The sequence below is a fragment of the Mytilus trossulus genome, chromosome 2, assembly GCF_036588685.1.
Source record: "Mytilus trossulus isolate FHL-02 chromosome 2, PNRI_Mtr1.1.1.hap1, whole genome shotgun sequence".
NCBI classification, from domain to species: domain Eukaryota; kingdom Metazoa; phylum Mollusca; class Bivalvia; order Mytilida; family Mytilidae; genus Mytilus; species Mytilus trossulus.
Genome location: NC_086374.1, coordinates 22,310,716 through 22,323,250, shown reverse-complemented (window position 1 = coordinate 22,323,250; position 12,535 = coordinate 22,310,716). Strand labels below are relative to the sequence as shown.

The 12,535-nt window shown below is 30.9% G+C and overlaps 1 protein-coding gene across 1 annotated transcript in view; it reads left to right on the top strand.

The window, feature by feature from the left end:
• LOC134705658 (mucin-2-like) overlaps nucleotides 1–12,535 on the top strand; it is a 38,534-nt gene that overhangs the window by 12,280 nt on the left and 13,719 nt on the right. The window contains exons 12-26 of the mRNA XM_063564378.1: nucleotides 144–406; nucleotides 906–1,056; nucleotides 1,706–1,765; nucleotides 2,277–2,539; nucleotides 3,413–3,563; nucleotides 4,332–4,391; nucleotides 5,134–5,396; nucleotides 6,226–6,376; nucleotides 7,363–7,422; nucleotides 8,730–8,992; nucleotides 9,344–9,494; nucleotides 10,145–10,204; nucleotides 10,568–10,830; nucleotides 11,144–11,294; nucleotides 11,838–12,041. Coding sequence (XP_063420448.1) covers nucleotides 144–406; nucleotides 906–1,056; nucleotides 1,706–1,765; nucleotides 2,277–2,539; nucleotides 3,413–3,563; nucleotides 4,332–4,391; nucleotides 5,134–5,396; nucleotides 6,226–6,376; nucleotides 7,363–7,422; nucleotides 8,730–8,992; nucleotides 9,344–9,494; nucleotides 10,145–10,204; nucleotides 10,568–10,830; nucleotides 11,144–11,294; nucleotides 11,838–12,041 — 2,514 coding nt within the window. The remainder of the gene's footprint in view (nucleotides 1–143; nucleotides 407–905; nucleotides 1,057–1,705; nucleotides 1,766–2,276; nucleotides 2,540–3,412; nucleotides 3,564–4,331; nucleotides 4,392–5,133; nucleotides 5,397–6,225; nucleotides 6,377–7,362; nucleotides 7,423–8,729; nucleotides 8,993–9,343; nucleotides 9,495–10,144; nucleotides 10,205–10,567; nucleotides 10,831–11,143; nucleotides 11,295–11,837; nucleotides 12,042–12,535) is intronic.

Sequence of the window (12,535 nt, the reverse complement as noted above, 5' to 3'; positions counted from 1 at the left end):
ATTCCCCTTTACAAAGTAAGTTAAACGAATTTGATTCCATACAAACAGAATTGTTTGAATCCAAATATATAAATAGAGTCTCTATAACGAATATGTATACAATTAATTCTAGTTATAGTATAATTTCATATTCATATTCATAGCTATCATGGAGTGTCCAGTAAATACAGTATCTGAACCAATAGATGTTGAAAATGTTATTACATCATCTAATCCAACTGAGGCAGATCAAGTTCTTGAACCTGAAGGATGGACCCCAGCTCCTGATGATGATACTCCAACCGTTGTATTGACATGGGATGAACCGAAATCAGTTATGGATGTAATTGTTGTAACAGAAGAAGTTGACACTGTCCGAATCATTGTTTACAATGACGATGAAGTTGTTTTTGATGAGCCTTTCAAGGTATGATATATATCCAAAGAAGTGGTAGCTAAAGTGTTGAAGAAATGCAAATAATTTCATGTAATTAATTTGGTTAAGAAGGGAACTGTGAAATTGAAGTTTAAAAATCAAATGCTCTCTCACATATTTACTAAAGAAATGGTAGCTACAGTGTTGAAGAAATGCAAATATTTTCATTTTGTTAATTTGATTAAGATGATATTTGTGAAATTGTAGTTGAACAAACCAAATACTTGATCTATGAACTTTTGTTACTTTCTAGAGAAAGTTGATTTATCCCTTGTTTTGTCCTTCTGATATCAACTCCTCATTGGTTGAATCATTTGTTCAGGAAATTAAGAGTTTAAATAAATATATAAATCTTAATAATCAAAGTGGAACGATGAAGAAACGGTTTTAAAATTACTGTCAAAAATATCCACCGTACATAAGCTTTTTTTGTTTATATCAAGCATATGGTATATATGAGAAAATCCATGATGCATTTCTTGTTAAACAGGTACAACCAGATGACCCTACAGTAGAGGTCACTTTACCGAATATCAAGAAGGACATTGTTCCTGGTAACAAGATTAAATTGATAATTACACCTGTGTCGGATGTTGCGACGCCTGTTGTGAAGGATGTAACAGTTAAAATCTGTAGGAAAGGTAACTTTTTAAGTTTTGTTAAATAATTAGTTTATTTTGTTAAAGAGAAGTTGATACTTACTTGCAACTTCTCCTCCAATCAAATTTCTCGAATTTCCCATCTGACCTTCAAACTTTGTCGTTTGCTGAGTAACTATTCTTGAATGACTATAGGGATAAAATTGAAATGTTCTTGTTAACAAGACACGTGTACAAAACTAGGTATATATATAAGTTCTGAATTCATATATTCTACAAGTATGCATCACCATACCACAGTGCAAAAATAAGTGCAGAAATTTATTTATAACTATAATCACCTTCTGAACAAATACTCATCGACAACCAACTATGAATAGATAAACAACAGGTCTACGCAGGTTATGAAAATAGGCTGGATATAAATATAATATTAAGTAGTTGTTCAAATTTAAGGTAACAATATTTCGGTTTTCTTTATTTGACTTTTTTTCTCAATTATTTACAGAAATACTATACAAAGATGAAATGTTATATTTATTTTGTTGCTACAAATAAATAGATTCGTGATGTACATTTTCCTGTAAATTAATTTCTTGCAAAATATCTGAGTAACACATTGCAAATATATGTTTGATGATGTAGCCATGTTTTCAATTTTGAGAAAATAATATATCACTATGTTTTCCAGAGATTACAACAGTTATCCTGCCAACTACATCAACAACAACTTTGGTACCAACTACAACAGGTATGTTAGTGTAAACTTAATCGCTACCTATTAAATCTCGTCAAGAAAAAAAAATTAGATAAAATACGAGATTGTTTTAATAACAGAATGCTTACATAATTCCTTAAATAGTTTGTATTATGTTATTTAAAAGTTTACTTGAATTTATGTATTAAAAATATTGCAATGCGTCGGTCCTTTATTGTGTATGGATATTTTGTCGGTTGTAATCAAATCGTAATTTTCTTTATGTTTTTGATTTTTGTTCATTTCCAAAATATCGTGTATAAATTTTAATACTGGTGAAAACTGAAATATAAAACGCATAGTTACTGAAGTTAAAGTTGAAAGTATATATATATGTGTGAGTGTTATTTTACAATTTCGATATTCAAATAAAAAAAAATTGAACAACCTTGTTTCCAGTAACAGAATTGTTTTAATCCAAACATACGAATATAGTGTCTATGATGAATATGCATACAATTGATTATAGTTATAGTATAACTTCAGTTCCTATTCATATTTATAGCTATCATGGAGTGTCCAGTAAATACGGTATCTGAACTAGTAGATGTTGAAAAAGTGACCACATCATCTAATCCAACTGAGGCAGATCAAGTTCTTGAACCTGAAGGATGGACCCCAGCACCTGATGATGAAACACCAACCGTTGTATTGACATGGGATGAACCGGAATCAATTATGGATGTAATTGTAGTAACAGAAGAGGTTGACACTGTCCGAATTATTGTTTACAATGACGATGAAGTTGTTTTTGATGAGCCTTTCAAGGTATGATATATATCCAAAGCAGTGGTAACTAAAGTGTTGAAGAAATGCAAATAGTTTCATTTAATAAATTTGATTAAGAAGGGAATTGTGAAATTGTAGTTGAAAAATCAAATGCTCCCTCACATATTTACTATATTTTAATGAAAAAAGGAATGAACTTCTAGTTATTGTTGGTTCTGTTTTCCCTTGTGCAACATATAGTGAAATGATAGAAGGAAAGAGCTAGTGTAAAGTTGCAAAAAGATAATATCACTGTGTTTTGTTAATTTGGTATTACAAAATTACAAGTAGGTACAAGTTCACACCAAAATCGAATTCATTTTTATGCCATTTTCTAGTCGGAAATAATACATATTTTAATTATTTAGTTTTAGATTAAAGAAAGTACACTACAAAGTGTTTCTTTATAGACCTTTGTCTGCCGATTTCATGTAGTGATGTAGTCCCTGTATATGACTCTCATATAAAATTATCGCATCAACGATATACCAGGCTTTCGATATTGTTCGAAAGACACGCGTTTCGTCTGCTAAACACTTATCAGAGACGCTCTAATAAAATATTTCAAAAGGCTAACCATAAGTCTTGAGGTAGTTGAGAAGCTCTGTTTAAATTTAGCAATTTTAATTGTCTTTATTTAAACATGTTTCTCATTTCTAATTTGTTTAAACATTTGTCTAAGACATAAAGTGTTAAAATAAATACAAAGTTCTTAATAATCATAGTAAAACGACAGATAAACAGTAGAGACATAATAACTGTCAAAGATATCCACTTTACCTATGCCTTTTTATTAAAAAAAAACTAAAAAACAATCTCTGCACATGAGTTATCGGGTCATCTGAATTACATGATGTATTTGTTGATATACAGGTTCAACCAGATGACCAGACAGTAGATGTCACTTTACCAAATATTAAGAAGGACGTTGTTCCTGGTAACAAGATTAAATTGATAATTACACCTGTGTCTGATGTTGCGACGCCTGTTGTGAAGGATGTGGTAGTAAAAATCTGTAGGAAAGGTAACTTTTTTTTATGTTTTATAAAATAATTTGTTAATTTCGATAAGCTAATAAAAGCTAAGATGGCAATATCTTACAACCCTTACTCCATTCAAATTATACGCATTTATCCTCTTGGCTTCGAAACAGAACTTCATACTTATCGCCTGGATAACTACAAGGGTAAAATTGCATTTTCTTGTAATCACCATATGAATACATAACTAGGCATATTTTCCCCCAAATTTCGAATTTACATATACTGCGTTGATTCATTTCGAAACAACAGTGTACAAATATGAAAGATATGATACAGATGTTATGTAACGAAGTGAAGAAAGTTTTATAACATATTTATAAACACCAGTTAAACAATTAGTCAACAGAAATCAACTGTCATTTTGTGATTTTTTTCTTTCATTTTTTGAGTGACAATTATTCATGCAATGCTACTTTATAAATATTGAAAATCATCACGAGAAATAAAGTGCGTCCGTCTATGATATTGTAGCTGAAACATCATCCTGTCTCAAAAATCATTAATAATCCTCAATTATACAGCAAAACTATTAAAGAATTATCTCTTCTGGCATTGATTATCAAATTGAATGTTTGCAATCCCTTTGTTGAATTTTATCATCGTATTATTTAATAATCGCGGAAAACAATATGTTTTAACGGTTGCATAACATTTAACTATAGACCACAAAATTTGCTGTCAATGTGTCTTTTTCTTATCCAATATATTTTTGTGTTTAGATGAAACAATCATATGAATATCTTTTACAGAGATAACGACAGTCGTCACTTCTACTTCAGCATCAACAACTTTGTTATCCACAACTACAGGTAAAGTAAAGTACCAAGTAGAACGAACCACGTTACACATGTAGAAATATAAATTAAACAATCGAGTAAAATGTGATGTATTTATTTGACAACTCTATACGAAGTGGCGCGAATATTTAATAGGACAAACATATAGAAGCAGAAAAATAACGACACCATACCCCAAAAATGACGGAGAACCAACAGTAAAACATTTTACAAAAATCGTAATGTTGGGTATATTGGTCAATATCTTACCCCTGGCATCACAAAATTCATTAACTATAAATCAATGTTATTCTTTTATATCAAAAACTTGACTGATAGTTAACCTTTGCTATAAGACTATTTACCAGATTTGTCATAACATAATTAACATGTGTGGAGCAGCATCTGCTACCCCTCCGTAGCAGCTGAGATCACCACTAGTGTTTGGTGGGGTTCATGTTGATTAGTATTCAGTTTTCTGTGTTGTGTCTTCAGTACTATTATTTGTCTGTTATTCTTTTTTTTAGCCATGGCGTTTTCAGTTTATTTGTGATCTATGAGTTTAACTGTTCCTCTGATTGCTTCCTTTCTATCGAATACTTTTTTGTTGACTGTTTGTGTGCCTGAACCTTTATTTCTTCAGTGTTTCTGTGGTTTATTTTTAATATCATTTATGTGTTTATCTTATATAGGATTTGCTGAGTTGTTATCCGAATTCGTACTATTGCACATACAAACTTAAACCTGAATACTTTTTTTTTTTATCATTTAACAGAGTGTATGAAGACCGCTTTAGATGAACTTACTCCAACAATGTTAGCAGTAACTACCGATGATTCTGCCAATGGATTTAACCCAGATGACATATTGGGAACCAATGGATGGATAGCCGATGGTAGAAACCCTGTAATTGTTTTGAAACTGAATGACGACGACGACAGTCCAAAGGTTTACCAAGTTAGCATGACTGTCACTAATGTCAAGCAGATAGAAGCTGAATTAAAGAATGTTGAAGGAGTAACAGTGACAACTGTAACAGTAAGTCTTGAACCTACAGATATAGCAAACTTGCAAGATTTTTCAAGATTTGGATGCATATGGTTTATATCTTACGGAATTTTTCTTCGATTTTTACACTTTTTTTTCTCAATAAGACGTTATTTCGGTTATTTTAACTGTACATGTGTAATCAAAACATTTTTAAAGTGAAGTTTTAAAAAAGGTAAAACTTAGTGTTTAAATTTCATATTTTTCACTCAAATGCATAAATACATAATATTTGAAGCCAGTATTTTAAGGTTTTGGAATCCTGAATTTCGAAATTGATTTCTATGTAGACTATCATATAATTAATAGATTGAATGTATGAATATTACCCGTTGCCTTGAAGTTTAAGAATACCTGCATAACACTATGAAAAAATAGTAATAAATTGTTGTTTGAGAAAGCCACATTACTCTAGCGTTACATAAATATCCGAAAACAGAACCACTGAGATACCGTCTACCAAATTATAAGAAAAAGCATATGCTCTATATCTTTGACATGGTAATATTTTGTTGGTCTCTAAATCCAATATGTGTATAGTTGCTGTATTGCTTTGTTTTCATTGAAAGAAAATGCAAACGGGGCACATGCTAATTTTAATCCTGGTACTACTAACATGTTTTTTATTTTATTTTATTATTGTTTTAACCATTTAAAATATTTGACCGTACATATTTTTCTTTACTATATCGATTTTTTTTTATCAAGATTTGAGAATTCATAGTAAGGCGGGGAATGATATATAGGTGTTGCAGCGAAGATTCATTTTTACAAATTGTGCGTAAATCCTGTACATATGATCTTTGACATTTTATTACAGAAAATGCCAAAATCAACAGGACAAGAACCAGTAGTTTTAAGTTTCAATGGTGTTATTGGTACAGAAATTGTAATTAAACTGGTGTCACCACTAAGAGGTGAACCACCTATTGTTTCTGATACAGAAGTAATTGCGTGTATTCATCCAAAAGGTACGTAATGGCATAATGTATATATGTGTATTAAACAAAGTAAAAAAAGAGCTTGCATTTAGACACTTTTAGACAATTCTGTCATTATCACAGAAAATTGAAAACAATAGGTTTAATAATTTCATGCGTCCGAAGCGCTTTTCTGGATTTACCTTCATCAGGAAAACCAAAACTCCAAGGATGTATAAGTATCGAAACCGTTAAATAGCTTTATCACAAAAATACCTAAAATAAATAGCCAAATTCATCTAAGGTCAAATTTGTCTGAGGGAGTTGAAACCTTAGTTTCTTGATAATTTCAAAATTAATAAACTGACAATTTTAGACATGTCAGTATCGAAGTACTGACTACTGAGCTGATGATACGCTCGGGGACTGAAAGTCCACCAGCAAAGGTATCGACCCAAATGATGTAAAAAATTAAAAACTAACACGTTTAATAATTTAATGCGTCCCAAGCGCTTTTCTGGATTACCTTCATCAGGAACGCTCAAAGCCAAACACTTGAAATCCGAGAATGTATAAGTACCGAAACCGTTAAAAGCTTTATGACATATATAACTAAAAAGTCGTTAAGCTTCCATATGATACCAAAACTTTCCAAAATCACTATTTGATAAAGTTTCAACTCTGCGTAGTAAATATTTTCATTTACTTGCTTCTTGTATGGTACTTTTGACTAGGCTTAATTGCTGGTTCTATACAAAAACAAAAAAATCATTGTAATATATCTTTCTGAAAGATTCGCTCTCTGTACTACGATGAAGACAATTATAAGTGTTAGTATGAATGGACGTATTTCAGATAACAATATTTTGGTTTTGTTTGGTGAATTTGACAAAACTAAATCTTTTACGAACATGGCTTAAAAAAAAGTGTAGGTAATCGTTTATTTTGTACCTTCAAATAAACACATTATACATATATTTTAATGGTGGAATTCAGTATTTAATTAACAGAAAGATATAATGCAATTGTGTTTACAGAGATAACAACAGTCATCCTACCGACTACATCAACAACAACTTTGGTACCAACAACCACAGGTATGTTAAAGTGAAATTACTAGCTACAAATATAAACGTATAAACAATGAATACCCAAAAAAAATTTTGGAGCCCTTTATAGCTTGCCGTTTGGTGTTAGCCAATGCTCTGTGTTAATGACCTTACCTTGACATATAATGGTTTACGTTTATAAATAGTGGTTTGGATGGAGAGGTGTCTCATTGGCACTCATACCACATCTTCCTATATCTAATTAGTTTTGTTTTTAAACGAAAAAAGTGACACAAGCTTTCTAACATATGATTGATAAATTCTGTCGTTCATAAGAGTTGACGAAATAAACAAAGCCGTCAATTGAGATCGAATAGCACTGAGGATGTTTTGGTTGTTATTTAAAGTCTTATATTTTTGGACGTTTCTAAAACATGTTGATTTAGCTAAAGTACTCATGGCAACAACCATTTACGAAACCATAGATATTCATTTTGTTTGTTAATGTTTTTTTTTATCAAATGTATATGTTGTTTTGCAACTAGACAACAAATGAAAATCCGAACCTACAAACAAACATGTTCTACAAAATGAAGTGTTAAACTTAGTCATACACACACAAAGCAAATTTTACTACAGTAGTATGTTTAATAATCAACCCTGATATCTCGTTTAATAAACTAGTCATTTGAAATATATCCTTATTAACAACATATCAGAGTCAATGCAATTACTTCCTATCAAAATGATTTTTTTTATAACAATCTTTTTGATAAATATTTTATATACTGGTGTTTAACATTTCCCGATTTTGTAATAGTTCCATCTGGACTTCTTATGAGTTTGTTTTTAACAATGATAAGTATCCTCTGCATGAATTTATGAGATTGGAACATTTAAAAAGTGGGGACGGTAAAAGAGCCTATTCAGTTATATATATATATATATATATGCGCAAAGTATGAACACAACCACTTTGTTTTGAAAAATTATGTTGATGAAATAATCAAAAAAGTTTTGTAGACATTTTTTTGAATGGTTTTACACTAGTAGTTTTGAGGCCCTTTATAGCTTGTTGTTCGGTGTGAGCCAAGGCTCCGTGTTGAAGGCCGTACTTTAACCCATAATGGTTTACTTTTTAAACTGTCATTTGGATGGAGAGTTGTCTCATTGACACTCACACCACAGATTCCTATATCTATTAATCTCTGAATCCCCTTTTTCAAAACAAGGTAAACAAAATTGGATTCCTCCAAACAGAAATGTTTGAATCCAAACATATAAATAGAGTCTCTATAACTATTATGCATACCATTGATAAAAGTTATAGTAATAGTTCATGTTCATATTTATAGCTATCATGGAGTGTCCAGTAAATACGGTATCGGAACCAGTAGATGTTGAAAATGTTATTACATCATCTAATCCAACTGAGGCAGATCAAGTTCTTGAACCTGAAGGATGGACTCCAGCACCTGATGATGATACTCCAACCGTTGTATTGACATGGGAGGAACCAGAATCCATTATGGATGTAATTGTAGTAACAGAAGAGGTTGACACTGTCCGAATTATTGTTTACAATGACGATGAAGTTGTGTTTGATGAGCCTTTCAAGGTATGATATATAGTCAAACATTTGATTAGTTAATCGCTAATGACTACACATATTGTCATTTTGTACGTTTGATTCATTTTCGCACATACCTTTCAATCGTTTTTTTCAAAAGCATTTGACATCTTAATTCCATTATTTCAGACAAAAAGTTTTGTACACACAACCTTTTTGTACACATATTAGTTCAAGACAATTGGATATCTAAATTGGGTTAAACATTAAAATTCCAATGAACGTTAAGTTACAAAAACATGTTTCATAATTGCTGTCAAAAGATATACTTTTTTGTCTACATCCCTTGAATGTTATATCGTATTATTTAAGAAACATTTTGAATTGGTTGTTAAACAGGTTCAACCAGATGACCCGACAGTAGAGGTCAACTTACCGAATATCAAGAAGGACATTGTTCCTGGTAACAAAATTAAATTGATTATTACACCTGTGTCAGATGTTGCGACGCCTGTTGTGAAGGATGTGGTAGTTAAAATCTGTAGGAAAGGTAACTTTTTGATGTTTTGTAAAAAAAAGAGTTAATTCCGAGAACTTAAAACTCCTACTCTAATCAAATCATGTAAGATTCATATATTTTGGTATACTAAGTTACTATGACTTGATGATTAAAAGGGTAAAATTGTAATATTCTTGTTATCATGATTTTTGTAAAGGAATAGGTATATTTTTTATGTTTTAATTCCTATGTTCTACATTTATTCACCACGATAACACAATACAAAAATATGAAACATATATTACAGATTATATGTAGCTCCAAGAGCAGCAATTTATTTATATTTATAATCACCTTCTTAACAAATAATCAGCGAAAATCTACTGTGAATAAATCAATTATAGGTTTACGCATATTTTTAATATTGGCTAGATACAAAAATAATATTAAGTTGTTGTTAAAATTGCAGGTAACAATATTTTGGCTTTCTTTATTTGACTTTTTTTTTGACAGAAATGATATACAAAGACGAAATGTAATATTTATTTTAATGCTCCAAATGAATTGCTACGTTGAGTACACTTATTCCTGAAAACTCCTTTCTTGCAAAATATCTGACTAACACATTGCAAATATATGTTTTATGCTGTACCCAGGTTTTTAATTTTGAGAAAGAAATAATTTAACACTATGTTTTTCAGAGATTACAACAGTCATCCTGCCATCTACATCAACAACAACTTTGGTACCAACAACCACAGGTATGTTAGTGTGAAATTAATCGCTACCTATTTAATTAACATAACAAAAGGGAAAAAAAAGAATATATGAGATACAAGTGTGTATCAATAAAGTGTTTTAAACAGATTGCTGATATAATTCCTAAAACATTTTGAATTAGATTCAGTAGAAGTTCATTTGATTTTTGTATTTAAAATAGTATATATACGTCCGTACTATATGGTGCACGGATATTTTATCGGTTTTAACCAAATAGTATTTTTGTGTATGTGTTAAATTTTTGCACCTTTCCCAAATATAGTGTCTAAAACAGAATTGTTTTAATCCCAAATATGCATACGATTGATTATAGTTATAGCATAATTTCAAATTCATATTTATAGCTATCATGGAGTGTCCAGTAGATACAGTATCTGAACCAGTAGATGTTGAAAATGTTATCACATCATCTAATCCAACCGAGGCAGATCAAGTTCTTGAACCTGAAGGATGGACCCCAGCACCTGATGATGATACTCCAACCGTTGTATTGACATGGGAGGAACCGGAATCAATTATGGAAGTGATTGTAGTAACAGAAGAGGTTGATACTGTCCGAATCATTGTTTACAATGACGATGAAGTTGTGTTTGATGAGCCTTTCAAGGTATGATATGTATCCAAAGAAGTGGTTATATAATTGCTGAAGAAATTTAAACTGTTTCATTTTGTACATTTCATTACTGTTTCATTATTTTAGACAAATTCCCTGCACTCAACTTTTCTTTCGTACATATATTTGTTAAAGAATATTGAATATTTTAAATGCATTTAATATTGAAATTGAAATCATAATTTCGTTACAAAAACATGTTTTATAATTGCTGTCAAAGGAAAGCCTCTGCAAATATACTTTGTTGTCTATACACTAAATGTGATACCGCATTATTTGAGTAACTATTGAATTTGTTGTTTAACAGGTTCAACCCGATGACCCGACAGTTGATGTCAACTTACCAAATATTAAGAAGGACATTGTTCCTGGTAACAAGATTAAATTGATAATTACACCTGTGTCGGATGTTGCAACGCCTGTTGTGAAGGATGTGGTAGTTAAAATCTGTAGGAAAGGTAACTTTTTGATGTTTTGTAAAATAATTAGTTAATTTTTTTTTTAAATAAATGGACACTTACCTAAAACTTCAACATCAAATTGCTTGAATATACCATCGAATCTTCAAACTTAGTTACTGTTCTTAGATGACTTCATCATGTATATGGGATAACATTGTATGTTCTTGTAATGAAGATTTGTGATATATTGCGTCAATTGATTAATCACCAGTTTCCTCGGGTTATGAATACGTGTAATTGTAAATAACAAATAGTACAATTTATTGACTTCAAATTTCTGTTATTATGTATTTGAAATCTCTAATAAGGTGTTGTCTACTCAATGGTCAGGTTGTTGTCGCTTTGACACATTCCCCATTTTCTTTCTCAATTTTATTCTATTGTTTTTTATTTCAATTTTTCAATTTGTATTGTCACTCATAGCAGCACTTTGACTGAAAAAATATCAATACACACTATGACTTTATCTATTGTTTGTTCAAGTGTCTTTTAAATTTAAGTGTTTAACCACAATTTTAATGCTATATCACTTAATTCCAGAAACAACAACAACGCCAGCGCCATCAACTACAACACAAATACTCACAACAACACCAATAGTATCGACAACAACAGCGGCAGGGCCATATACAACAACACAAATACTCACAACAACACCAATAGTATCGACAACAACAGCGGGAGGGCATTCAACAACAACACAAATACTAACAACAACAACACCATTAGTATCGACAACAACAGGTATACACTGCATTATACTTTTAATCAATTGAAAAGCATTATAGGGGAATATTATTACATGTACTGATTAATTGATGCATCTAGAGCAAAACAGTAGCAAAAGATAACCGAACCGTAACTAAAGGAACATTCAAACTCATAAGTCGGAGGAAAAAAGACCACAAAACAAAACACAACATAGAAAACTAAAGACGGAGAAACACGATCACGAAACCTAACAAAACAAGAGTTGATAGTATGTGCTCTAGGAGGGTAGGCAAATTTTGCAATCTGAAAAAACGCTTCAGATTCAAAGTGACAGTAAAAATGCATTTATAGTATTGAAATACAAATACGCCGTATACAGGGATATATACCAGAACGCTCATTTTACATGTACAAACCTATTGGGATATTTTATTTTCATGTTTTATCAAAACGATAAAAAAAAAATAGAATTGTGTTGAAATACTAAGGCTTTTCTACATCAGCAATAGATTACCTTAACTGTATTT